The 24927-nt window shown below is 46.3% G+C and overlaps 2 protein-coding genes across 4 annotated transcripts in view; one reads left to right on the top strand and one right to left on the bottom strand.

The window, feature by feature from the left end:
- Nucleotides 1-18692, top strand: part of rxraa (retinoid X receptor, alpha a) — a 72060-nt gene extending 53368 nt beyond the window's left edge. Inside the window, exons 4-11 of one of the 3 annotated variants that reach the window (XM_003965153.3) lie at nucleotides 2438-2588; nucleotides 3844-4023; nucleotides 7445-7614; nucleotides 10836-10965; nucleotides 12251-12383; nucleotides 13908-13999; nucleotides 15111-15216; nucleotides 15436-18692. In XM_003965153.3, coding sequence (XP_003965202.2) covers nucleotides 2438-2588; nucleotides 3844-4023; nucleotides 7445-7614; nucleotides 10836-10965; nucleotides 12251-12383; nucleotides 13908-13999; nucleotides 15111-15216; nucleotides 15436-15583 — 1110 coding nt within the window. In that variant the 3' untranslated portion in view covers nucleotides 15584-18692. Of the gene's footprint in view, nucleotides 1-2437; nucleotides 2589-3843; nucleotides 4024-7429; nucleotides 7615-10835; nucleotides 10966-12250; nucleotides 12384-13907; nucleotides 14279-15110; nucleotides 15217-15435 lie in introns of those variants that run through there. The other 2 variants (XM_011604506.2, XM_029837216.1) reach the window with 2 other exon arrangements.
- A 612-nt stretch (nucleotides 18693-19304) lies between these two features.
- On the bottom strand, nucleotides 19305-24565 carry wdr5 (WD repeat domain 5). Its single transcript, XM_003965144.3, has 14 exons — nucleotides 24382-24565; nucleotides 23477-23586; nucleotides 23220-23328; nucleotides 22918-22991; nucleotides 22729-22818; nucleotides 22116-22205; nucleotides 21936-22019; nucleotides 21813-21868; nucleotides 20709-20755; nucleotides 20529-20604; nucleotides 20345-20378; nucleotides 20187-20261; nucleotides 20032-20119; nucleotides 19305-19962 (listed from the first exon to the last, which is right to left on the bottom strand). Exons 2-14 carry the CDS (start codon nucleotides 23552-23554, stop codon nucleotides 19862-19864), a joined length of 1002 nt encoding a protein of 333 aa, XP_003965193.1. The 5' UTR covers nucleotides 23555-23586; nucleotides 24382-24565; the 3' UTR covers nucleotides 19305-19861.
- Between the last annotated feature and the right edge of the window lie 362 nt (nucleotides 24566-24927).

Below are 24927 nucleotides of genomic sequence, written 5' to 3'. Positions count from 1 at the left end.
TCTTAGGAGTGTGTGTTGGGAGGTGTTACGGGGTTTCCCAAGATGATTTGACCATGCACACTGCTGGCATATCTCCCAGTGAAGGGTCACATGTGTGTTGTAGAGGAGGGTGCATGTATTCTATTTCCAGAATCAGTCCAGAGTCACTCTAATCCCCCCACCTGGCCTTCATCGCCATGGGCAGAAGTGAAGAAAACACTGCCCCCTCCAGCCTGCCCACCATTCTATGGGGAACAGTGTTACTGAGACAGAGTTGCAGGTTCACTACAAATAGACTGTGAGTAGAGTAGTTCTTTTTTTAACCCGTCAGACAGACAGACAGACAGACAGACAGACAGACAGACAGACAGACAGACAGACAGACAGACAGAGTCAGTATCAGCATGACAGCTCTGTTAGTGATGCACTTCAGGGGAGAAGGCTCGACTCTGGCGTTTACCTGAGGTAAGACCTCATGTGATCCGTGCAGGTGTTTGCGAGTGGCGCTCATGGAACATGGTCGCGCGCTTCCGAGCAAATGATGCCGTTGGGTTACCATTTTGTGTCTCGGAGACGGTCTTAAAATGCAGTCAGTATCAGAAGGTACTCACCCAGTGATGTTTGTTCACCTGCTCTTGTGTTTCTATGTGATTATTATGAATGAAAACATTTGTTTTAGTTGATGTGGTTTCCTTTGAGAGACGTATTCAAGTGAAATGTCAATATCCACGTTAGGCGCAGGATGGTAGGATGTCATGTGACGTGTCATGAGGAGCCTGTGTGGTTTATTTGTTTTGGATGTAATTTTCACACAGCTTCGCTTGTCAGTGGTCAACATTGAAGCAACTTTTCGATCCTCGTGGATCAGCCCAAGGCTCATGTGCTTCAGGGTGGTTTAAAGGATACTGTACATCTCACTTGTAAAGATATACATTGCTTTGAAAGTTTAGAAGTGGAGAAAATTCGAACAAACAACTAATGTCCAGAATTGGGCCTATGGTTGTTTAATAAAAGCTGGTTTAATTTGACTATCTGGAGCAGGAAGTCCTAAAAGAATTAGATCGCATTTATCATTTAGTTTCAAATCCCTCTGTTAGCAAGCATGACATGCTAATGGTACATATAGACCTATGCTATGGAGTTATATTATTGGATTGTGATTTCTGCACAGGCCTGACTGTCAGCGTGTGTCATTTCTGCAGATTAAACCACTGTTATTAAAATATTTACCATTTGCCTACATTCCATCCATAAAAGCACATCTTTCTGCAATGATAAATTAAATTTTATAGTCATTCTGCCTGGAAAGTAAAATAAAAACTTAACTACTTTGCTTTTATGTTTAAATGAAATAAAGTATCATTATTTATACACAATTAAAACATTAGTTAGTAATGAGTTTGTGAATGAGTCAGTTAATACGGTAGCTACATAATGTCCTAAAATAGATCATTAAATTACATGTCGATGTTTGGAGTCACCTATTGGTGTCTATACGTGACGCACGGCAGTTTGGTGGCTACTTCATAAGCATTCGGACTCTTAATTCCTACAGACACGCTTTATATGGCTGCGTTCAGTCGAGACTCCTACCCTACCTCTGGGTTCTTAAAACATTAACCGTCTCTCCCTTTGTATAACGTTAGCGTTAGCCTAGACAAACAGAGCAGAACTTGTTTGTCCAATTATTTTCTTTAGAGAATAATGGTGCTAAAGTTAGCTACCTTCCCATCCTGCATAATTAGTGTTGAAGGATAATTCCTACCCTGCCCTGAAAATTTATCTCAACTGGAAGCAGCATGGTAGAAGTTATTAAAATAATTACTCTCTCCTGGCTTGACTCTTTTTTGAAATAAGTTCCTTTGAGACTTATTGAGAAAAAAAAAATCCAGTAAGGGTGGGATCAGAAAATAAAGTCAGACTCCAGCAGTTTCACCGCTGCTCAAACAAATAGTGCGTCTTTATTCTACTATATTGTTAAATTGTGCGGTGGCAGTGCAGGACGTTCAGGAGCCAGCAGGGCTTGTTGAAAGCATTAATAAAAGTGTTCCTGGGGCATCCTGGGATCCTGCTGTGCCTGGTTTATATTTAAAACAAGGAGTGGTGGGGGATTATGTGAGCAAAGGGTAATGGCAAAAAAAACGTCTGTGGGAAGGTCTGTGTCCACATGTGTTGACCATCAAATGTCATAATAATCTTCTCACTTCCCGAATTCTCCAAATTGTTTAGGACAATCGGCCATGATGTCACCCCGCTCAGATTTATTTGTACTGCTCATGTTTTTATCCGAACCTCCTGTCTCCACGGCCAATTATAGACAACTGTCATCAGTTAACTATCCCAAACCAGCTGAACAATGGGGAATACCTTGTGTAATGGGGTGTATGATGCTGCCTGTTATGAGATCGGGGCTGTTTTGTGACCTGTCGACGTGTGTGTTTGTGTTTCGATGTTCCAGCTGAACTCGCCAATGAACTCAGTCAGCAGCACTGAGGACATTAAGCCACCGTTGGGCATCAATGGTGTGATGAAGGTGCCCGCGCAGCCCTCAGGCACGTCACTGTCACTCAGCAAACACATCTGCACCATCTGTGGTGACCGGTCCTCAGGTGAGTGAACCTTCAAGCTAATAATTGCTTCTTTAGTTCAGGATTTATTCTGTTCAAGAATAGCGTTACAACATTTCATATGAGTCTTAGCCTGACCAAGGACTTCTGGGGATTTCAATCTCTAATTTTGGTAAGAGTAGTGGGGAAAAGGTACAAATAATAATATCAAGACCCAGTTATTACGGAATAAAAAGGAGAGCAGAGCTGGCCAACATCTTGCTCCACAGTTCTGGCCTCTTAAGGGCTTTGACCACACAGAAACCTCCACAGATCATCACAGAATAGTTCCACACAGAGTTTCTGGCTTACGTACTGCAGCAGTAAATCCTCAAGGAGGGACAACAAGTTGAAATGTAGATCAGGGAAAAAGTGTGTAAGAGGCAGCACTCATACATGAATAGGGGAGAAACAAAACCCAGAAGATTGTACAGTCTCAGGAAATACTACTACTACTACTACTAATAATAATAATGATATAATAATAATAATAGAGAATCTCTCTCTGATTGAACCAGACATGGACCAGGACTGTTCCTTTTCCTGTGTTTAAAATTGTAACATATCAATAGCATAAGCACATTTATTCTCTATTTTTTAAAAAGGTAAAACCCTCATAGCTTCTAAATGCTAAAATCCTGACTCCCTTTTTCTAATCTCAGGCTGTATGCTCAATATTCCTGTAATCCTGACAGATGTTCCGCCTGCTCAGATGTGTGACATTCTTTATTGTTAGCAGTAAACTGACTCATCCTCGCTGCATGGACCCAAAAGGAGGAGAATCAAAGCAGTGTTTAAAAATAAGCCACACTTCATAAACTGCATTCAGAGGCTTCTCTGGTGGTCTGGCCGTCAACAGAAATGCAGGGGGGGGGGGGGGAAAGAAGAACCCAACTCATCTTTCCTAAACAAGAGATGAACAGTGCTGTCGTGGCATACAAGCACTGGCTCTCTCTTTTCTTCCCCAGTCACTTCAGCACGCCCGAACTCCGTAATCGCTAATTTGCCTCCTTAGATGTTAGTTTGTCCTTGCTGTTAATGTGATGCCTGTAATCCCAAACTGTAAAGGTTCATGATGTAACCTGAAAAAAACCTGTAATCAAAGCCGCAGCGAACGCTCCATGATAATTATGTGGTATCTGTGTTGGTCACTGGGGTGCTTAATTACTGTGCCTGCTAGTTAGCAAACAGTTTATGGTTGAATTCTTAAGAGAGCAGAATGGAAACGGGACTAATAAACTTTCTGCGCTCCCCTCAGGTAAACACTACGGGGTATACAGCTGCGAGGGCTGTAAAGGCTTCTTCAAAAGAACGGTGCGCAAAGACCTTACATACACCTGCCGTGACAACAAGGACTGTGTCATTGACAAGCGCCAGAGGAACCGCTGCCAGTACTGCCGCTACCAGAAGTGTTTAGCCATGGGCATGAAGAGAGAAGGTACAGCACATACCGTTGAGGATAAAGTCCCATTTACCCATCCCCTCAAGTCCGCTTAAATCCAAATAAGCACACATTTGGACTGAGATAAAGGCCCTATTTTGAGAGATGAAGAAGCAGCGCGGCGCTCATGAATGCATCTGGTGTTTGAGCAGGAGCACGGTGAATATCTGCAGACGTTTCCATAATAGCGCCGGTTTGTCTGCCCATTTTTATAAAGTAGGAGGGAAATCTGCCCACAATCAGCCGCGTTCTCGCCGTTTTCAGACTGTGGTAAACAGACTGTCGTTTATAGAAATTTTATAGCATTCAACGCCCTTTTTAACACATTTTAACACATATTGTGCTCGGCAATGTACACCAGCTGCATCATGATGCTATAGATGGCTGCTTGCAACATAAGTAGGATTCAGGATCTGCAATAACTGTATGGAAACTATGGTCCATTTTTAGTATTATAATAACACAAAAGGGGGGGGGGGTCCTTTTGGGAAAATTAGTTATTCAACTGTTGCAGCACTATTGGATATGGAAATGTTATGAGTAGGCAGTCCTCTGGGACAATTAGTTGCATGAAAAGTTGTGCCTTAAACTCACAATTACTGAGAAACTTACACCCTAAAGTTTTTCCCCTGCGTGTTTTTATTTTGCAAAATCGAGCTTGCCCGAAAGTAAAATGCTCAATGATGTGTATAGAAGATAACGTGTTGTAACACACCGAAGATAAGACGTTACTGATGGAATGCAGCCACTTTGGCTATTTATTGAATCTGGAGCCCCCAGAGACAGAACGGTTTATACTTCTGTGTCCAATTTATTCCACCCTGAATGGCCATAAAATCAACAGACAGTTACTGGCTGTTTCAAGGATCGATTTTATTATACTGATCATATTTTCGATGACTTTGTAAGTGCTCACGCTGCATGTTTAGTCATTTTCTCCAGCGTATCATTTGAAGGTTTAATAGCCAGATAACATATCATCTCGCTGTGGACATAAAGGGCTCCATTCCACCATTAAAGGATTTATTCAAGATGCAACAGTCAGACTCCCTGAGAGCTCAGCACATGTCACAAAGCAACATATAACTCCGTCCTGCTCTCAGCTGGGACGGGGGATTATGGAATCATCCTCTGGAATGTTTACAGTAATAGTCTGATTATCTTCATTGTCAAAAATTGTTTGTATTTCCACCATTGATTGAGCAGGTGGAAATAGTCAAAGAAGCCTTACAGTTAGTCTCTATCCCCATGGAAACAGCAGAACGTGTTGATAAAGATTCAGTCTTTATGCTTTTGATTTGTGACATCTGCAAGCGTGACTCATTCCTACATACCTGCACTGTGGAAATATGCACTTTCCTAAGTTTTAATTGCTGGATGCGGAGGTGGGGTTGGGGGCTAGACAGTTAAGTGTGAATTTTAACAGCACACGGGGGTGTTAAAATATATCAACACTCTCGGCAGCACCGGTAAGCACTCTTTCGCACATTGAACAAATCAATCATCGCCTGTTACCATAATGGCCCCCACGCTGGCACAGTATAAATATGAACGAAACGGTTCGCCAACGGTTCGTCCAAGGTGTTAGACACAGTGGTGTTCGTGCACGTATGTCCACGGCCAGTAGGTCTTGACCTCTACTTGGCCTCCCCGCCCTCCACTTTTCTTTATATCATTGTTTGGCTCTTTACTCCTTTAAAGGATATTATCGTTTCCTGCCTCTCGCCTCACTCTCAGCGCTGCCTAAGCCTCCCCCTGCACCCCGAGGGTTGTGGTTGGAGAACAAGGCAGCAGTAGCCCAAAAGGCTGAGCGAATCCACAGAAAAACAGGATTAAATGAATTTATGCTCTCCAAGTCAGGAGACGAAAGGAGGGTTGGGGGGCTGGGGGGGTGATGAAGCTAACATGATTTCAGCCCTCCTCACCTCTCCCTGACTCCAACACAAGTATTCTACCCTTGGGCTGACCTCCACCGGCAGACAGCGGCTCCTCTAAAATGGGGCCTCTTTCGCCTTTTTTTTTCCTTTTTGCGCTGCTCCTCTTATCCACCCCCCCCCAACAGCCAGACCACAGCGTTGAGATGTAGGATTTGGGTATCGAATGCAAAAACAACCGGTAGGAGGAACGTCTGATGACGTTTTGTCCCACAACCCCAGCATGAACGATGGTGTGTGTGTTTGAGCCAGGACAGTCCTCCAGGTGAGTCAGTCAGCTTGCATGCTGATTCTCCCCACCTTTCCATCATCCTTGGTTGTGGGGGTGGCCATTAAAGATAAAAAAGCCATATTTTTTTTCATTGCGGTGTCTTGAAATGAGTAAATTGTTGCTCCGAACAGCACACACACACACATCTTTCCATGCTACACAAGGTTGGGGGGGGGGGGTGTTCGCCACGACCACAGTGAGCCTCTGTGTGTTGGCTCGGCAGAGACCACTTCCTGTGTCTCCATGCCAACTCAATCGGTTGACGGAGCCAGAATTTTTTTCTTTTCTTTTTTATATGTTTATGTTTTATATAAAAAAAGTTGGAGACAAAGCCTCCATTGATGTGCACCTATTTTATTAATTTCTTTATTGTAATGTTACGGTGTGTCAGAAAGACAGGCAGTATGTGATTTATAAAAGAAGATGGCTGAGGGTCGTTGGACGTGGCATGGCAAACATATCTTTTTAATAAGGCGGCCTGAAAAAAACACCCTTAAACATTTTCATGCTCTGGTTTTCCTCATAATGTAGGTCTGAATAAGTTCCATCTGCACCGCAGCAGCAATTACTGGAGATTGAGCTGTCTTGAATTTGTGTACTAGCATAATACAGACGGGGTCATGCATGATTCACTGGCTCACTGAGAAACACTGACGAAGGCAGACTTTCATTCTGGGCAACCGGGCACACGCTTCAGCATGTGCGCGCAGACTAGTCTGCACCAGTGTGCGTGACTGTGCAAACATGTCAACCATGCTAGCTTTCACTGATGCATCTTAAGCGCGATCGTTTGTGCGTTTCATCAGAGCAACGAGGCTGCCCAAACGCCGCGTCTCTGCTAAGATCCAGATATGACAGAATGTTGCAACAGCATGCTCGCCAGTCAGTCCTTTCTCTCTTTGGAGGTTGGCATCGTTAAAAAACAAGCCAACAACAATTCAGCTGAATTAAAAAGGTCAGTGTTCTTTGCCATAAAAAAGGGGAAACTACTCACAATTTTGTGAGCTAATTATTTGCAATTTGTTGCTCGGCTGATAGCCAACAAAATGGAGAGTGAAATGAAAGAGAGAACGTCCCAAATATGGCTCTAATAAAGCTGCCGTGGTGCAACAATCCTATCGGTTGAGTAGATTTAGTTAAGTGGTCGAACGGTAAAGTAAAACACTCTGACTAAAACAGCAATAATGACCAGAACTAGTTTTGTTACATGCAGCCGTCCAGGAGGAGCGTCAGAGAGCGAAAGACAAAAATGAGAACGAGGTGGAGTCCACCAGCTGTGCCAGCGAGGACATGCCCGTGGAGAAGATTCTTGAGGCCGAGCAGGCGGTGGAGCCCAAAACGGAGACCTACATCGAGACCAACCTCAGCGTGCCATCAAACTCGGTGAGTTAGTTCACTCACTTAGAAAGGCCTCACTAACTTTTCACTATTGTCCAGCTAAAATAGCAGACTGATTGTTTCTTATTGTATTTGTGGTTTCTCTGTCAGTTGCGAGCTTGCTGACGCCCCGTTGTCTGCTATTAAAGATGCTAATGAATTCTCAGTTTGATTATTAGTTCTCCTGCATCTTTTAGTCCCTTCGGAGGTGACGGATTGTGCTGCTAAGTGCTGGCGTACCTGTTCAACTTGAATCGGCTCTAAGTTCCCTCATCCACTCGGTATCAGCTGGGCGATGGGGGCCGTCTCTTACACAGAAGATACCAGAAGTGATGAATAATGGAACAGGCAGTCTGTTCCTGAAAGCATGCCACAAAGCCTCGGCTTTCTCAGGAATTCTGCTGGAACATGAGAAACTGTGCAGAAGCCTTACCAAAGGAGGCATCGGTGGGGGGAGGGGGCTCCTTCTGGGATCCCGCTGCTTCACGGGAGGGAAATGTCCTGTGAAGTAAAGGTAGAAATGCGGAGGCCCTTGTGCGAGTCAAATGGGAGCTATTTTGAAACGGGAGGGATGCGGATGGAAATGTAGGAGATGAGCTTGAACATTAGGAAGAGGGAGAAATCACGAGGAGTCGTGGGACAGAGGCTGGCAGCTCAGACACACTAATGCACTCAGTGTGTTTGGGTTTAGCCTCAGCGTGTCTCTGGGTGCTGGATGCCTGCAGATGTGAGATGAAAGCAGAGCGCAGACGTGGATGGACAGAGCCGGGAATGGCATCGAGCAGGAATAGAGTCATCACGCTTTCTGCCATCGCCATTCCAACTCCACGAGCACGACGTGAAACTGGATCTGCAGTTTTCACACATGGGGGCTGTTTGTTTAGCACAGCAAGTGGTAGAAATGCTGTTTTTTGCACATTGTTGTCAGCTTACAGAGACAAAAACATCTCTTTAAGGCTGCTGTTTAATATACAGTATCTAACCCCAACAGCTTCCCCTCCTGTGCACGCAGGCGGCCCCCACAGCCCCCACGAGGTCTCCGTGCTGTAATTGATGACATGGCCCTGACCATGAGAGGACATCATGAATAGGCCGCCGCTACCCTCTAACGGCAGGGGACTGGCCAACCTGAATAAAGGGTGTTTATCTCATTGCGGCCTTGCAGACGAGTTAAACAGGCGTGAGTAATTTGACTTGAGGCAGTCAGGCAGAAGGCTTCAATGAAGGAGGGGAAGGGGTGTTGCTGTCTTTCATTAAACACCTTTGGATTCCTCGCATTTGTCTTTGCAGTATTCCTGCGACCGACTTGCATGACTAAGTTGCTTTTTTTTTAAAGCGCGACTGATGATTCATCCTCAATCCAATTTTCTGAGGACGGGTTCTTCCCCCCCCCCCCCCCATTAATAGAAAAAAAGTGGGACACTTCAGCGCGTCATTTTCATACCGGTCTTTGTGAGTACCCAATTTGCTCTCAGTTGTCATGCAAGTTTATTCTGGATCAAGCTGAATAATGAAAAATTGAAGGGGGAAACCTTTGACTCGCAAGTGATCAAAATTTCATAGAGCTGTGTGCAAGCCTGGCGTTTCCTTCGAGGTTGTCGGCGTGATTGACTGGGTGGCCAGTGTGCTTGCACCTTAGCCTGGAATCAGTAGATAGCCCACGGCCTGTGTTGCTCCGTCACACGCTGGAGCATCGCGATGGCGTCCTAAATGCTGTTGACGTGGACAATAAGTACAGTAACGCCATGCCCGAGGATGGCGGCATGAGAGCGCGAGCTCGCCTCCCTCGTCAGCAGACATAGGCAAGGAAAGGAGGTCAGTGTAAACACGGCTAAGATAGCCATGCAACATTCATGAGACTCGCCGTGTTTAATGAGATCCCTGGGACGTACGCGGGCCCGAGCAGGCCCCGGCTTTATTCTCCGTTTCAGTTAGGGCTACATTTTGGAAGACTTTAGACAAATCTGAGTGTTTTAACTACTCATTCTTATTAAAAAAGACAATTGCATTTCAAAGCAGCACTCAGCCGTGTCGTCTGTGTCTCCCACGGAGATCGAATGCTGAAATATTCATAGGATGCCTGTTTTCTTTTTTCCCCGAAGGAAAAAAAAAAGACATCTTGCAGTTTTCAAAACAGAGTAAGCTTTGTGTCTGGTTGAAGTTTCATATCTGTGATACTCTACAGTCAGTGTGAGTTTCACACCACAGGGAGGGAACTTGGAGGAGGAGAAGGAGCCGTCTTTGGCCTCCGTTTTATAAGAGGAGACTGTGAGCGGAGGGATGCGTCTTCCTTCATCTCCAGCTAATCTTCTCTTGAGAGCTGCGGTTGATGTCAGGATCCTCCGAGCTTTTAGCATCGATCACTGGGATTCGCAGAAGCAAGTCGGAGAGAAGTTTGAGACGATTTTCGTCAGGGTGCAAGTTCAGGCGGGGATCTGCAGAATTTGAGGATGTTTACTGGGCTTGAACATTATGCAAAGCGTGCGCACAAATTCTTTGTTGATGCACAATCAGGTACTCCTGGGATGATGCTAAATGACTTAGCAGGAGGTGACAGTGTTGTAGCGTTTCCTCCCTGTTGCACAGATGGATTTGCATTTTGTTGAGTCGATTATGTGGCGTACTTTGCATTAGAATCCATCTCTGCCACCAACACATTCCCCCGCAGGCGAGAAGAAATCAACTTTCAGCATTATTCCTTATTAGCTCTGAACGCAGCGACTTGAACTTAAAATGTGCACGCTTTAAACCAGGCACACGTCAGTGACCTGACGGTAAAGTGGCGTGCATTCTTGTTAGCGGCGAGGTCCTTTCGAGCCTCTGAGTGCTCATTATGTCGTGAAGTTTCTGCGCAGAGGCAGGTAGGCTCCCGCCAGGTCCACCAGCTGTCCGCACGCTTGATTTGTACACGGACTAAAAGGTCCCTGGAGCAGGTCTGTTTGGTGGAAGTCGTTTGTTCAGCGGCAGCTCTCCGCAGGTATTTCCTCCCCGAGCTGTGGCAGAAACACTGTTTGTTTTGTCTTCCTACTCGCTCCTCTTTTGAGGATATTATTCACAGCAGAGCGTTCACAGAGGCGTGAACGTGCTGATAGGTGCTCCGGGGTGACACCAGGCTCTTGGCTAACAGACATGTAGACTATAAACAAAGATGGGGCACGCTGTCATTTTCACGCTTCCCACGAATTTCTGAATCCTTGAGTCGCATCTGCTTTCATGTCTCCCTGCAGCCCAACGATCCAGTGACGAACATCTGTCAGGCGGCTGACAAACAGCTCTTTACCTTGGTCGAATGGGCCAAGAGGATCCCTCACTTCTCCGAGCTGGCACTAGACGATCAGGTCATCCTTCTACGAGCAGGTACGTCAGCGTTTGCTCAAAGTTAAGCCCAGACTTAATACAGTGCTAAGTAAGAGTTAGACTGACAGATGCAGCCAGCACTGAGAAGTAAACACAAAAAATCTCCCTCACAGCTAACTTATAGAGTTTGGAACCGCTAGTATTTAAACAAACATTACAAAGATGAGGCCAGCCGGTTGACACGATAAACCCAAAGTCAAAGCTAATAAAAGATCTGTACAACCACATTGAGTCTATTTTCAGTTCATAAGACAAATTAAGCCACTGCTTTAGCAACTAGTGCTTATACATTTAGCAAGCTAGCTAAATGTGATGCCACATTCCGTACGTTGCTCAAAATCTTTTAAAATGGAAATATGTCTTTTCATCCCCACAATTTTGTGTAATTTATTTTATTAGCATTCAACAGCTGAATCCTGATGATAGATGATGCAGATAAAGCCTGGTGATTACATTTGAGCTCTTCTGCTCCATATTGATGGTCATTATTTCAGATTATAATACCTGATTTTCTGTCTGGAATCCCTTTTTTCAAGATGGTCAGATAACTGATGTTGCAGGGGAAAAAACTGTGAGCCTATAATATATAACTATAATTATTATGTAAGAGTCCTTCCATTTGCCACCATCACTTTTGGGACAATTCGCATCACATTATTCGTTATTTTTTCTTAATCCCCCTTAAGGGAAAAGTGCTGTTACAGCCCCTCCCCACATTTAACAAAAGCTCCTCGTATCATTCATCCTTAACTGATACAATGATGGCTAGATTTGAGCCTGGTGGAGAGAGACATTATTCTGGAGAGCTCGCCTCTCTTCAGCTCGCAGATTTTCTATAAATAACCACTTTAGTTCTGCTGTATCACAGATAAAAGCATCCCGGCTTCACTCATACCCGACTCGACTCAGGGGAGAAGAGGCGGGTGTTGCCAGGCAGAACAGTTAAAGGAGCCCTGTCACTCAGGAGGCGGCGTCTTGTGTCTCCAGTGCGCTCCATGTCGAGCCCCTGCTTATTCCCATCAAGCCCGTTGTCTTTATCGCGATGGCAGGCGCGGTTCATCCCTTTTACACGCCTGTCTCTTCCGAAAGCACCATTCAAACGTCTGGGTAAAACCCCCGATGCCCGCACAGGAGCGAGCCGCACGCTGGTACCGCGCAGCTTAATTGATTCATTGGAATTCCTCCCCTAGTTGTCAGATTCATTTTGCCTAAATGGTGTGTGAACTTCAGCCCGCTTTGCTTGTTTTTCATGCCTCTCCCCAATCCCTCCCCCTTTCTGCCGCAGGTTGGAATGAACTCCTCATTGCGTCATTTTCGCACCGTTCGATAGGGATTAAAGACGGGATCCTGCTGGCGACGGGGCTGCACGTTCATCGCAACAGCGCCCACAGCGCTGGAGTGGGAGCCATCTTTGACAGGTCATCATCACAGCGCCACCCACTCTACTGTGGCCACATTCAGAATTGCAGCCTTCAGATTACATCTCCACATTCTTTAGTATTTTATTAGAATTTTTATTTCTCCTTAAAGCGTCGATGAATAATTTAACATCTACTTCCTGCAACTTATACTTGGAATTTCCAAGCATAAAGACGGGCTAAAGCAGTTTGTGATTGTGTTAGTGATGCTAATAAATTATCAATCTGCGCTGTATGAATCTCTAATAAGCATCCACTGGATTTTTGGTCTATGTTTGTATTGACATGAGCCTCATGGAAATTTTATTACAGCTTAGTCAGGTTTTAATAACACATAGGGAACATTATTTAAATTAGCTAATAAATTAGTAATACTCCCTTATATTGTGGCTCAATATGAGCACAGTCAGCATAATCATGAGTTTAATCTTTATTACTGACTAAAGCCACTCAGTGTGTCTAAGTTACTACTTAAATGCTATTTACTTCAATCAGTAAGCCTGTTTTTCTGTTAATAAACTGGTAGAAGAGTAAATCCAACACCTAAACATCATGTCAGAATGTGTTTGGGGAAACGTCGAAGAAGGACTACGTATCGACCGCTTTCCGTGCACTTTGTGCGCGTCTCATGTCAAGCAGAAAGAAAAGCAAAAGAAAAATCCATCCCCGAGACCGTCAGAGAGACGTCAGGCTTCCGCAGGAAAGTCCTGTGGATTTGATTGTCCTGATGTCTCAGATTAGATACGATGATCTGGGACGTGACATGTGGCTGCAGAGGCACGAGAACTCACCTGAAAGGTGGCCACAATAGCCCAGAGTCCTCCCGAAGCCTTTATATCTTCCTCCTCTCGCATATGCATCCCCTCTGCTTTTTCAATTCAGCCCCTCCCCCTCCCGCCACCGCCCCCTTGTGCTTGATCGTCGGGGGCCGCGGGACACGCTCCGTCTCCGGCTATTAACTGTGGCAAGCATTAAGATCCCGAGAGCCGATAGTTTCTTTATCTACTCCTCTTTCTGTCTCCACCATATAAATGAGGAGGCTGATTAACTTAAATGCCCCGGTCTCTTCCCCCGCTCCCCCCCATCCCCCAAATTTTTTTTAGCTCCTCGGAGCAAATTGAATTAGAATGAGCCAAGAGCCACAATTGACTTTACTATCCGAGGGAGAGCAGAGGAGGAGGGGTGGAAAGAGACCGAACAGGGAGGGAAAGAAGGAGCGGAGAGGGTGTGACCCAGTCAAGGGGAGGTGAGGAGTTCGAGCGGCTCCACGCGCTGACACTCCCCCCCAGTGATGTCATGCGCCGCCAGTGGGAGCGCTGGTTTTAGATTACAGCCCGTGTCGACTCGGTGGCTTTCCTTTTCTGAAAACCCCCGTTCCAAATATAATTACGCCGCAGCATTTGTTAGCTTTTCCGAAGGACGCCCGCCTGCCTTCCTTTTCCTGAGAGATTCCAGCTGGATGAACGTACCAATTAGACACCAATGACTTTAGATGTGTGTGTGTGTGTGTGTGTGTGTTTACAGAGTGCTCACAGAACTGGTGTCGAAGATGAGGGACATGCAGATGGATAAGACGGAACTGGGGTGTCTTCGAGCTATTGTCCTTTTCAACCCAGGTAATGAACAGCATGTGTGTGACTGTGAGGCTGCGATGTCGCGCAGCAGCGGCGCTCCCACTTCCACTCCGGCGTGCGGCGGCGTCTCCCTCTCCTTCCTCTTCCAGTGAGAAGACGCCGTACACACGACGGGGACACGAGGACACAAATCTTGTTGTTCGGAGGCTCTGTTCCTGCATCTACTCACCTGTTCCTGTTAAAATTGACTCAACAAAGACTCCCTTTCACCAAAACGCCGGGCGCTGCCGGGGTGTTTGGGGCGATGGCGGGGGGGGGGGGGGGGGGCGTGGATGTGGCGTCCTTCTGCTGGGAGTCTGCTTAGCACACATGGAGGATTGCAGCGGCGGACCGCCATGTGTTTTAGATGAGCCCTTAAAAGCTTCTCCGACAGGTTCCGATGGCCAGATTTACGCTCCGGATCGGACGTTTTTTGCATCAGGTGTCGCTTTGACCTCGTGAATCTTCCGCTGCTGGAGTTCGTGCCGAGTGCAGACCGGTTCGGCGATAATTCGACTCGCGTGTGATCGCCATCGCCGGTGGGCTGCTCTTTGAATTAGGGCCACGTCTGTGTGGTGACCCTGGTCCTTAATGACTCTGTCCGTCCCCCCGGGGGCCACCGCTCGGTCCAGACACACTGATCCTCTGTTACGCAGGCTGCGTCCAGGCCCGGTTCACTTCTGGGCCCGGTTCCTTGTTAATTAGGGGTTCACTAGACGGGCCGGACTGGAAAATCAAAGGTTTGTGGGGGCGGGGGGGGTGTCCTTTCCTTTCCCACAGTCCAGCCCTTTACAACAAACGGCCTTTCAGCGTCGATCACTTGTGGATCCAACGTTAATCGCCGATGCGTTTGTGCCCTTAATCAGCCATGAATTCTCTTGTGGAGCTTAAATTGGAGCAGCTCAGATTAAAGTCCTAATTGGACGAACCCAGGATGCGGTGACACACGTCTGAGGGGAAGCCCCCGGGGTGAAAACTCAACTTGTAAGCTAGCAGATCTCTGCTTTCCATTCTGAAGCGCAGAAGGAGCCCCTGTGTGCGTGTGTGTGTGTGTGTGTGTAGGGGGTTTGTTGTCCTTTCTGATGTTTGAATGATGTTTTGTGTGTCTCCGCAGACTCTAAAGGCCTGTCCAACCCCAGCGAGGTAGAAGCTCTGCGAGAGAAAGTGTACGCATCTTTAGAGGCTTACTGCAAACACAAGTACCCCGAACAGCCTGGCAGGTATGGATGCAAACCCACAGTGCACAGCGTGCACAGCGTGCACGTCCTGGCAGGGTGTATTTACAGAAATAACATGTCAGCCGTCACATTAAACACACACACTGATGGGCGCTGAGCTGGAGGAGTAAGCAGAGTTCTGAATTCATTTAGCTGCAGCTTGTCCCCCCCCCGAACCCTTTTCATGCGTTCTCAGTACAACCCCTGTTCCGTCTCCGACAGATTCGCCAAGCTGTTGCTGCGGTTACCGGCGCTCCGCTCCATCGGCCTCAAGTGCCTCGAGCACTTGTTCTTCTTCAAGCTGATCGGAGACACGCCCATCGACACCTTCCTCATGGAGATGCTGGAGGCCCCGCATCAAATGACATAATGGGAAAGAGGGGGCTCTCCCTTACCCCCCCCCCCCCCCCCCGCCCCCCCGAAATCCCTCGCTTGGCATTGGATCGGAACTCTTTAAAAAAAAACAGAAAAACCACCCGCCAGCAATCCCCTCACTCCCCCCTCGCCTCCCTTAGGAACACTATCAGCATCTATGGTTGTGTTTTATACCTTGTAAAAATATATAAATAAGAAATATACACATACATATATATGTAAATATATACGTATGTGTATATATATATGAATTACGTGGCAACAGGAGAGACAGACGGACTGACAAGAGGTCGGACAGGAGGGGAAGGAACACATTGAGCCATCGTTTTCCTCCTCGCTTTTTCCTGCCCTCGCCGGGCGGAACGTTCAGCTCCTCCACATCGGAACAGTCGGGACAATCGCGCCCTCTTTGGGGACTGAACTTTGGGTGGGGGGGTGGGGGGGTGGACCTTGCACTAGCTGTCGCTGGAGTGCGCGTTCCGCTCCGGCGGGGCTGGGCTTCGCGCGGCCGCGAGGACTCAAAGCGTGGAAGAACTCAGGTCTCTGTCCAGCTTCAGCAACTACAACCGCGTCTTACTCGATGATCACTGTGCATCAGCCGGGACTAGCGGGCCGCCGGCCCCACGAGTCCGGGAGGACTCGCGCACAATCGCCCTCACACCAGGGGGGCTGTGGAAATCGCCGGACATTAGCTTTACGCTCCGCGGCGCCCTGGGGAGACACCAGCGGCTCGGCTGGGCCTCTGTTGCAGCCTAGCAACTGGGGCGGCCCGCGCAGTCGTCCTGCACCCCCCCATCGACCCCCCACCTCTGTTTTGATGTGAATTTCAGCGCACCGTCCACACCTCAGCGCTCAGAAACCCCTCTGTTCAGCTTTTTGTTCTAACGCAACACCTCATATCTGTTCAGACTGGTTACAACCGTATACAGTATTGATGTCGTTTTGATTTCAAAGGCAGCGACGCACAGTTACCTCTGTCCATCCTCCCTCCGGCCTTCACCTCCTGAGACGCTTTCAACGGCGCCTGGGAGAAGCGCTCGCCGCTGCCGCGGAGCCATCGTTTGTTTTGTTTTGTTCGTTACTCGGCACTTAAGCTCACGACGGCGGCGTCGGGTTGGGAAACGGAGAGCTGGCATTCAATGTCGGAGGTGGAAGTCGGCTCCAGGAACGCCCCCCCCCACCCCGGGTTTTAGTTTTTTATGAATGCTCTGAGAGACACAAATGCACACGAGCTCTCTCTCTCTCTCTCTTGCTCTGCACTTCTCCAGACAACCAAGTGTCAATCAAGTGGAACTGAAATGTTAAATATCTCCATGTTGTGTAGAAATCAGCTTTTGTGTCCTTATTCTGCTTTTCTTTCCCTCTCCGTGTTTCTGTAAACGCTGCGGCTGCTGTTTCAACTATGCATTGAGTGCATCTCCAAAGATCGCCCATGGAGCCCACAGGTCCGATACACTTTTTGAGCTGTGTGGCGGCTGTATGGGTGACCAGGAGTTCTGCTCGTCCCCCCAGGACCATTCCCATATGTCTCACAGTCGTTCCGAACTGATGAAACAGTCGGTCGGAGTTTTCGGTATCAGAGAATAAGAGCAAACTTGAAGCTAATGGTAATAAAACGGATGCGACGGTGATTTTATTTACACACTGATATGACGAGAAAAGCTTTAATGCTGTTTCATTCCCCCTCCCATGAATTAAGACGGTTAATCTCAGGTGTGCGGGGGTCCCCAACGTGCCACCTTCACTTCCTGGCTGCATTTGGTGTAGATAATGTAACAGTTTCAATCAGATCTTCATGTCAGAAAGACAAAAAAAAACATTTTTTGCTGGGCAGGAACGATGAACTTTGATGACTCGACACCGATCCTTTAATGAATTTTTACATTGTTTATTTGACAGGCCCAGTAAAATGGCTTTCAGTGGGGAAAACAATAAAATAATAATATAATATAGTAAATAAATCGTAAAATAATAAAATCCACACGATTCTCATACTAAACAACATCTTTATGGGCTGTGGGTGCGATACCACCAGCTGAAACCAGTGAGGGCAGGGCGGAAGGCCCGCAGGTGGCGTTGGTGGGCAGAAACTGTAAATGTTGTGTTTACAAACCGCCGCCTTGCGAATCCAACTCGTTCTGCTTTTAATGTGACTCTTAAATTTTAAATGAACCCGCAGAGCAGCGCCGGGTGGCTTTACTGGTGTTGGCCTGCAGATTTGTACTTTTCAATTTGGTTCCAATTAATGGAATCTGTTCTCACTGGAGCATCTTCAGTGGCACCATCAGGACGCCGCAGAGGTCATGACCCTAATCAGTGGCAGCCAGGTACAAATACTAAAATCTGAGAGGATCAGTTAAAAATCATCCAGGAAGGTCCGGTCGCCTGTTTTTCCTTCCTTTCCTAAAGTTGAGGGAGATGAATCGGAAGTGGTCAGCTCCCAAATGTCACCGGGAGTCTGCTGGGAGCAACACTGTGACATTTATGACAGAACAGCTGGAAAATTCTCGGAAGCGCTGTGGGAACCATTGGAGAGTCGACGACTCCCTCTAGTGGCGGAGCAGAAGCGCTGCAGCAGGCGGAAGACAGACTCACGTCCTTCAAAAAACATTGTAGAAACAGTAGCAATAACTGCATTCTCTGTTGGTCTATCAGGGTGTTATGATTGAGTTCAATTATAATCACACGAGATTATCCCGGAGACAGTTTGAGCCGTGTTTACAGATTTTCTTTCCTGAATTTATGCACACAGGAAGGTTTTTGAACCTTAATGAATTACTCAGCTCCATGTTCTCCTTATCAAAGTGGTCAGTAACTGGCGGCACAGATCTAAAGCCATAAAGCTGATGTCAAATCTCCCCCACCGGGGACACAAAAGCAGGCATAACTCACCATGCGGAGACGGGACACACACACACACACACACAGATGGCTTCACAACACAAAACTATCTATTTTGTTCATATGTACATGTGTATATATTTCTAGATATATATCGACAGATCTGTTTCTCATCCATTTCCAAGGCTGGGAGAGGAAGACGCCACACACCAACCAGTACCACCATTGGTCACTTTATTTAGTGATTTTAAAATTAAAAAAAAGAAATAAAAAAGTTTTGTAAAAAAAAGAAACAAACAAAACCAACCAGCAGCTCCAAACTGAAAAGAACCAGCTTCTTCACAGCATTTATGTGACCTCAAAAAGGAAAAAAAAAAGACAAATGTAGGTGGACTTTTCAAGCCTCTGAACTGTATGTTGCCTGAGCTCGTGACACAATCACTGCTTTCTGTCGCTTAAACAGCAAAACGCTCAAGTTGGGGGGAAGGAAAGAGATCTATTTTTGTACAAAGGTAATTTTATCCATGGCTTGTGTACTCTTTTCTGTTGTTCTGTCGTGTATGGGAGAGCGGACTCCACGAGGCAAGAGGCCATCCTGATTTTGAAGTCGGGCTCTGGCGCCTCAGTAACCGTCGCCTTTTCTTTGCCATTTCCAGCCCGTCGCTGCAGGACGGGATTGTCTTTTCATTACTATTGTCTATTTTTTAAAAAGAAGAAAAAAGGAGATTTACATTTTGTCATCTGTTCTATGTGGGTTGTTCTGATGTTCTTTCATGGACAGAAAAAACAAAAAGCTTATTAAAAAAAATGAAATATTCAAAACAGGAGCTGGACTCACTTCTGTGTGGTGACATCACAGACGATCAACTCGGTGCTGCCAAACGTACGAAAACGTTTTTTATTCACTCGGGCTGCGGCAGCAGATGAGAAACACCTCAAATAATCAGACCACAACACATTTGTACAAATCCAAAAACACAAAACTGGAGTCGTTGGCTTTTTTTTGTAAGAACTGGTGGTCAAAATAAAGGTTTAGGACTGAAACTCAACCCATTCAACATCTATCCTGTCATTTGACGAACAAAGAAGGGAATAAATAAAATGATCTTTAGTTTTTCTACAGAAAGTTTGCTCGGACAGCACTACACCAAGAACGGGGAAAAAAATACAGACAGTCCAAAATAACCATTACATTTATTGTAAAAGACAAGAAATCCATGTTTTTCAGAAGCAGGCATGACCAACATGGATGTTACAACTTTCCCAGAGAGACAATGAAACGTGTGCGTTCAACTTCGTCGTCTGAAAGCTGCGTGGCGTCCTGCAGGCGCTCTCTGTTAGAAAACAAGTCCTCTTTTCTTAAAATGTAGAAAAAAAAAATGTACAAAGGAAAAAAACAAATGAAGCTAAAGATCGGGGGGAACAAGAGGGATTAGCAGTCACTTTTCCATAGCTTGATGGTTTTGTCGTTTTCTAGCGCGGCGGAGGCGATGATGTTCTCTGTCGGGTGGCAGGCGGTTGAAATGACGACGTCTGTGGAGAGAAGAGACGGTCAGACGCCACACGGCGATGCTGGGAAGCAGCGGGGGCTGGTGCCTTTACCTGTGTGGCCCTGCAGTTTCTGCACAATCTCCTTCGTCTGCAGGTTCCAGATGTACACCATGTTGTCCTCGGAGCCCGACACGATCCACTACAGGACACAGGGTTAGCTTCACACGCACCAAAAACCATCCTACCGCAGCGGAGGCGGAGCTTACCTTCCCGCCGGTGACGGAGAAATTGGCAAATATGCAGTACTTCTCGTTCTTATGGCCCGTGTAGGTTTTCAAGCACTGGCGCATTCAGAGAGAAATAATCTTGAAACGTTCCTGGTAATCGAGTAATTCTACATTGCACAGTAAAATGCCACACGCACCTTTCCTTTGCTGTAGTCCCACAGCTTCAGCGTGCTGCAAATTCAGCATAAATATGTTCACAGCCAGCAGTAAAATCGGAAAAACCCACAACCACGTACTGTATGAGCCCAACTACAGTTAAGTTCGGCACTATGGCGCCATCTGCTGGTGGGAACTGTCAGGGCGCCGGAAATCCATACTCACTTGTCCAGCGTGGCGGCCAGGATGTATTTCCCATTGGGGGAGAATTTGACAAACGACACTGGAGGGTTGTCATCATCTGACCACAGAAACACGCAGAGAGGACAGTTTTACAGCCTTTGACAGTTCTGACATTATTGGTGACGGCCATTTTTAGACGCTAATCACTGATTTGGATTTTACCTATGAGTGTCTTTAAGCACTGTCCTGATGCCGTGTCCCAGATACGACTGGGAGGGGACAGAAATACACCAGTCAACACTTCACAGGTTAAAAAAAACTGTAACAATACACTATACACTCTCAGAAATCCAGTGCGACACATCCGTGCGTGGATGATACCAGACAAACTGGCCGAGCTTGCTTCTTTTTTAATGATCACTAACGACGCTGTCTGCGAGACAAAGGCTGCAGTGGGCTTTTATGATTAAAAATGTATGATTGATCAAGCCACGCATATCTAACACGTGAAAAAGAGCCCAGATTTAACAAGACAAGTGAATAAAAGGTGTCATAACACTACAAGGGATGCGTTTTACACGTCCAGAGCAGCTTATGTAGCAGCGTTTTACATGAGCTTTAGTGACGAGGGCATCAATGAATTCATCAAAAACCTGCCTGGAACGGCATCATGACCTAAAATGATTCCATGATCTTCTGAAAATTAAAAAAACAACAACCTAAAAACCATCGACCAATTAAAACCTCTCTGCACCTGGTAATGATGCTGACCAGCAGGGGGCGCTGGTACAAATGTAAGTGGATTACACAGACCGCACAAATCCGATTGATGAGAGCGGAACTTCCTGCAGGAACAACTGCAGCCATTTGGAGCCAACTTTAATATTAAAGCATAAAGAGCTGCTTTACATCCGGCCAAAGCAGCTCAGTAGGTTTTATAATCCAGAACAGGGAACTATCCTCACATGGGAACACCCAAGCAGGATGGGCCCACCTCCATGCTTGGCTTAATGTGAGGCAAGTGTTGGGGACTATTGACTATTGGGGAGACTCTGACAACGTGTCAGTGAACTGCTTCCACAGTTCTCTTCTATCATCCACAGGAAGTCCGACAGTTCTCCAAGGAACCGCTGCAACATTTAGATCATAAACAAAGCTATCTGGGCTCTAGAAAAGGCGTCTGGAGCTGGATCTGCGGCTCCGACCTTTAATATGGCAGTAGAATCATGACTTTAATATGACTTTAACAGCGCACGGTGAGGGAAATACGAACATGCTCAATAAGTAACCAACCAAAGTTCAAGTGAAGGACCAGCTGGTTCTTACCAAAGGCCATCGTAGCTACTGGACACGATCAGTGAGCCGTCTCTGTTGAAATGAACCTGTGGGTAAAGACACATCAGCACACGCCCCTCCGCCGCCACGGATTGTATTTAGTCCAAAACTTACGGCCGAGACGGGGTCGGAATGAGCCGGCAACGTTTTCAAACACTTCCCGGTTTTCACATCCCATATCCTCACGCTCTCGTCAAACTGTGGGGGGGGGTAGAGAAACAAACATAAATGTCGCTCTCCCGCGGCGTCTCACAGCTGCTTTCCATCGGGCACGCGGCCGGCGCCGCCACTCACCGATCCCGACACGATGAGATTAGACTGGGGGTTGAAGTTGCAGCAGAAGACGTAGTTGCTGTGACCTTTGAGCGTTTTCAAGCACTTGCCCTGGAGCGGAGACACAGCAGCACAGACACTGAGCACCCGTCCGGGTCGGGAACAGAGACCCAAGCAGGAAAAAGAGTCCTGTTCAGTGACCAGGATTATTTCAAGATGCCGTTCAGCCTCGCTGTCTTTTTCTCACATTCCTGGTGAGTGAACCGTCTCTGGCTCAGCAGTTTCTGACTGACGTTAACTTGTTGAACTTGGCTGGACCTCTGAGGAGTCGATTTTCCTGACTTCCTGTCAGAGAGCTGCTGGTCTGCCTCCATCCTTCTGCACAGAACTGAGCTCAGATGCCGTCACCCTCCGACACATGTCCCAGGCATGTTTGAGGCCAGCTGTGCACATATCACTACTAATATTCCACCACCGGTGTCACATAACAGAAATATCTGTATCAGTGTGTGTTAAAGGAACCAAACACCAGAGCTTTAAGACATTTTCTCTCCCATATGCGGGATACTCAAATGATGGGAAACAGTGCGAGAGGGAGAAGCTGCTGCTGTGGTTCGAGTCCATCTGCTCTTACCGAGTTGAGGTCCCAGATCTTCAGGGTTTTGTCATCGGATGCAGAAACCAGAAGGTTGGAGTCAGAGGACCAGGCCACATCAGATATACCCTGCGTGTATGTCAGCGCTCATTAGAGATGCACGTTAAAATGAAGCCAATAGTCCATGCTAACAACATCCGTCATATAATGAATAAAGCATGTACTCACAAGTTTATGCCCGGAGATAGTTTTCTCAAACTTGCCATCATAGGCCCCCCAGATTTTGATCAGTTTGTCAGCAGCTGTAAACAGCAAAAAAAAAAAGAAAGACGACTGTAAATAATGACATCATCCAAAGATTTTACTGATCTGAGGTTGTTTTGCGCACAAACTATTACTGCTTACAGCTACACAAAAGTCACAGCTTAATTTTAGTTTTCACATGGAACAAAATACCAATTTTAGAAAATGAAATGATCATTAATACTTTGGTGCATGAATTGATTGCCCCAGAGTGTCAGAGGACTCACAGGAGCTGGCGAGCCACTCTCCGTTGGGGCTGAACTTGACAGAAGAGACGGCTTTAGTGTGGCCCGCTAGTGTGAATTTCAGACTGTAGTTGGGTTTGGCAGGCGCAGACTGTAAGTCAGAGTCAGAAGAGCAGCTGTCAAAAAGCCTCCCCTGCTGTGTGGCGACTTTAAAACCAACCCTACATGCAAACTTTTCCACACCCTGTTTACATTTGCTTCAATTAAACCCAAAAATCAGGCATAAATGAAAGGCAAACCTTGCTTTGGCTGGCAGATGCTGAAGGGACCACCGGGGGCTTCGAGTCGGTCTCAGCCTTTTTGTCTTCTGTTGCCATGGTGAAGTAATGAGCATCTACTAGGAAGGATCCTGACAGAGCAGAAAAAGGGGGGATTATATCATTTTGTTTTAAGGACAATTGACATGAAATGTGGAAACAACAAGGACATAATATTTTTTCATCAAGTAGTAAGTGCACTGTAACTCAGAAATATTCTAACAAATGCGCATGCGTGCAATTTGCATTGATTACACATTTAAGGCATTTTAAAGAATCTGCCATAGATCTTACGCCAAATTTAGACTCCTAACTTCATATTGAGGGTGATCTGGAATATTACAGCTATTTGTAAACCATCCACGAACGATTTGGAATCACCAGGAGAGGAAATATTTGCATCCTATTCTGTCGGTGTTCTGCATTAAATTCGCATAATCCGAAACCTTGACAGGATATAGATGTGGGCTCCTTCAGCTAATCTTTAGGTTCTTAACCACTACTTGCTTCTTTGCGGTTAGGATGTACTGGAGAACTCATTCCGACATTTTTGATGCTCATAAATGATGATTTTTTAAAGCTGCTCGTCGCTGTTCGAGCCTGTTAGCATGAGCTCCGGTTGCAAAGCAAAACATGTTAAAATCAAACAAAGGACTTCACATTACGGAGCATCCATACTGAAGTTCAATGTACCAACTGACACCAAAATCGACACCTGTCAAAATAACAATAAAAGACAGTTATTTAACCTAAGAGATGGTGTTATTGTGGTCGCCTAGCCGTCTTTTTTAAAATGCACTGATGCTGTTGACAAAGTGAGTGAGCCGCTGCCACGGAGCGGCCCTCGCGCCTAAACAATGAAGAACGAGAGAAAAATCGATACTTACGGAGATTCAGAGCAGCTTCACAGTCACAAAGTGACTCTTCGCAAAGACTGGACTGAAATATACACCGATATTTATTCACACGACCGCAGAGCGGGCATTAATCAACTGGAAATTTGGCTGCGAGCAGACGCGGGGAATGTGGTCGAGGGGTGGCTGTTCGGCTGGTGCGCATGCGCGCCACCTCCAAACGAACGGAAAACAACGAGGGCCAAGAAGAATGAAAGGCAATTGAAATTTATGTCACCGGAAATTCTACAACTGCCGGTTAGTACCGGTAATAGTTAATCTTTAACAACAACGATGATATAGGACTACAGTAATGCTACAATAAATCAATCTTCTAATGATTATATCATTTAGAAACACATGCTGCCATATTGGATAATAATTCTAAGTCTATGTTTTTAATTGTAAGCTATGTACACAATGCCTCGTATATGTTTCGCGTTCACTATATTTAGTAGGCTTTAAAGGTGGTGGAAAAAAAACAGACTTGGCTCGCCTATGTGTTAGGTCCTCCGAGGCTCTGGGGGCGCTGTTTGACTC

This window comes from Takifugu rubripes, chromosome 6 (assembly GCF_901000725.2).
Source record: "Takifugu rubripes chromosome 6, fTakRub1.2, whole genome shotgun sequence".
NCBI classification, from domain to species: Eukaryota; Metazoa; Chordata; class Actinopteri; order Tetraodontiformes; family Tetraodontidae; genus Takifugu; species Takifugu rubripes.
This window is presented reverse-complemented; position numbering and strand designations above follow the sequence as displayed.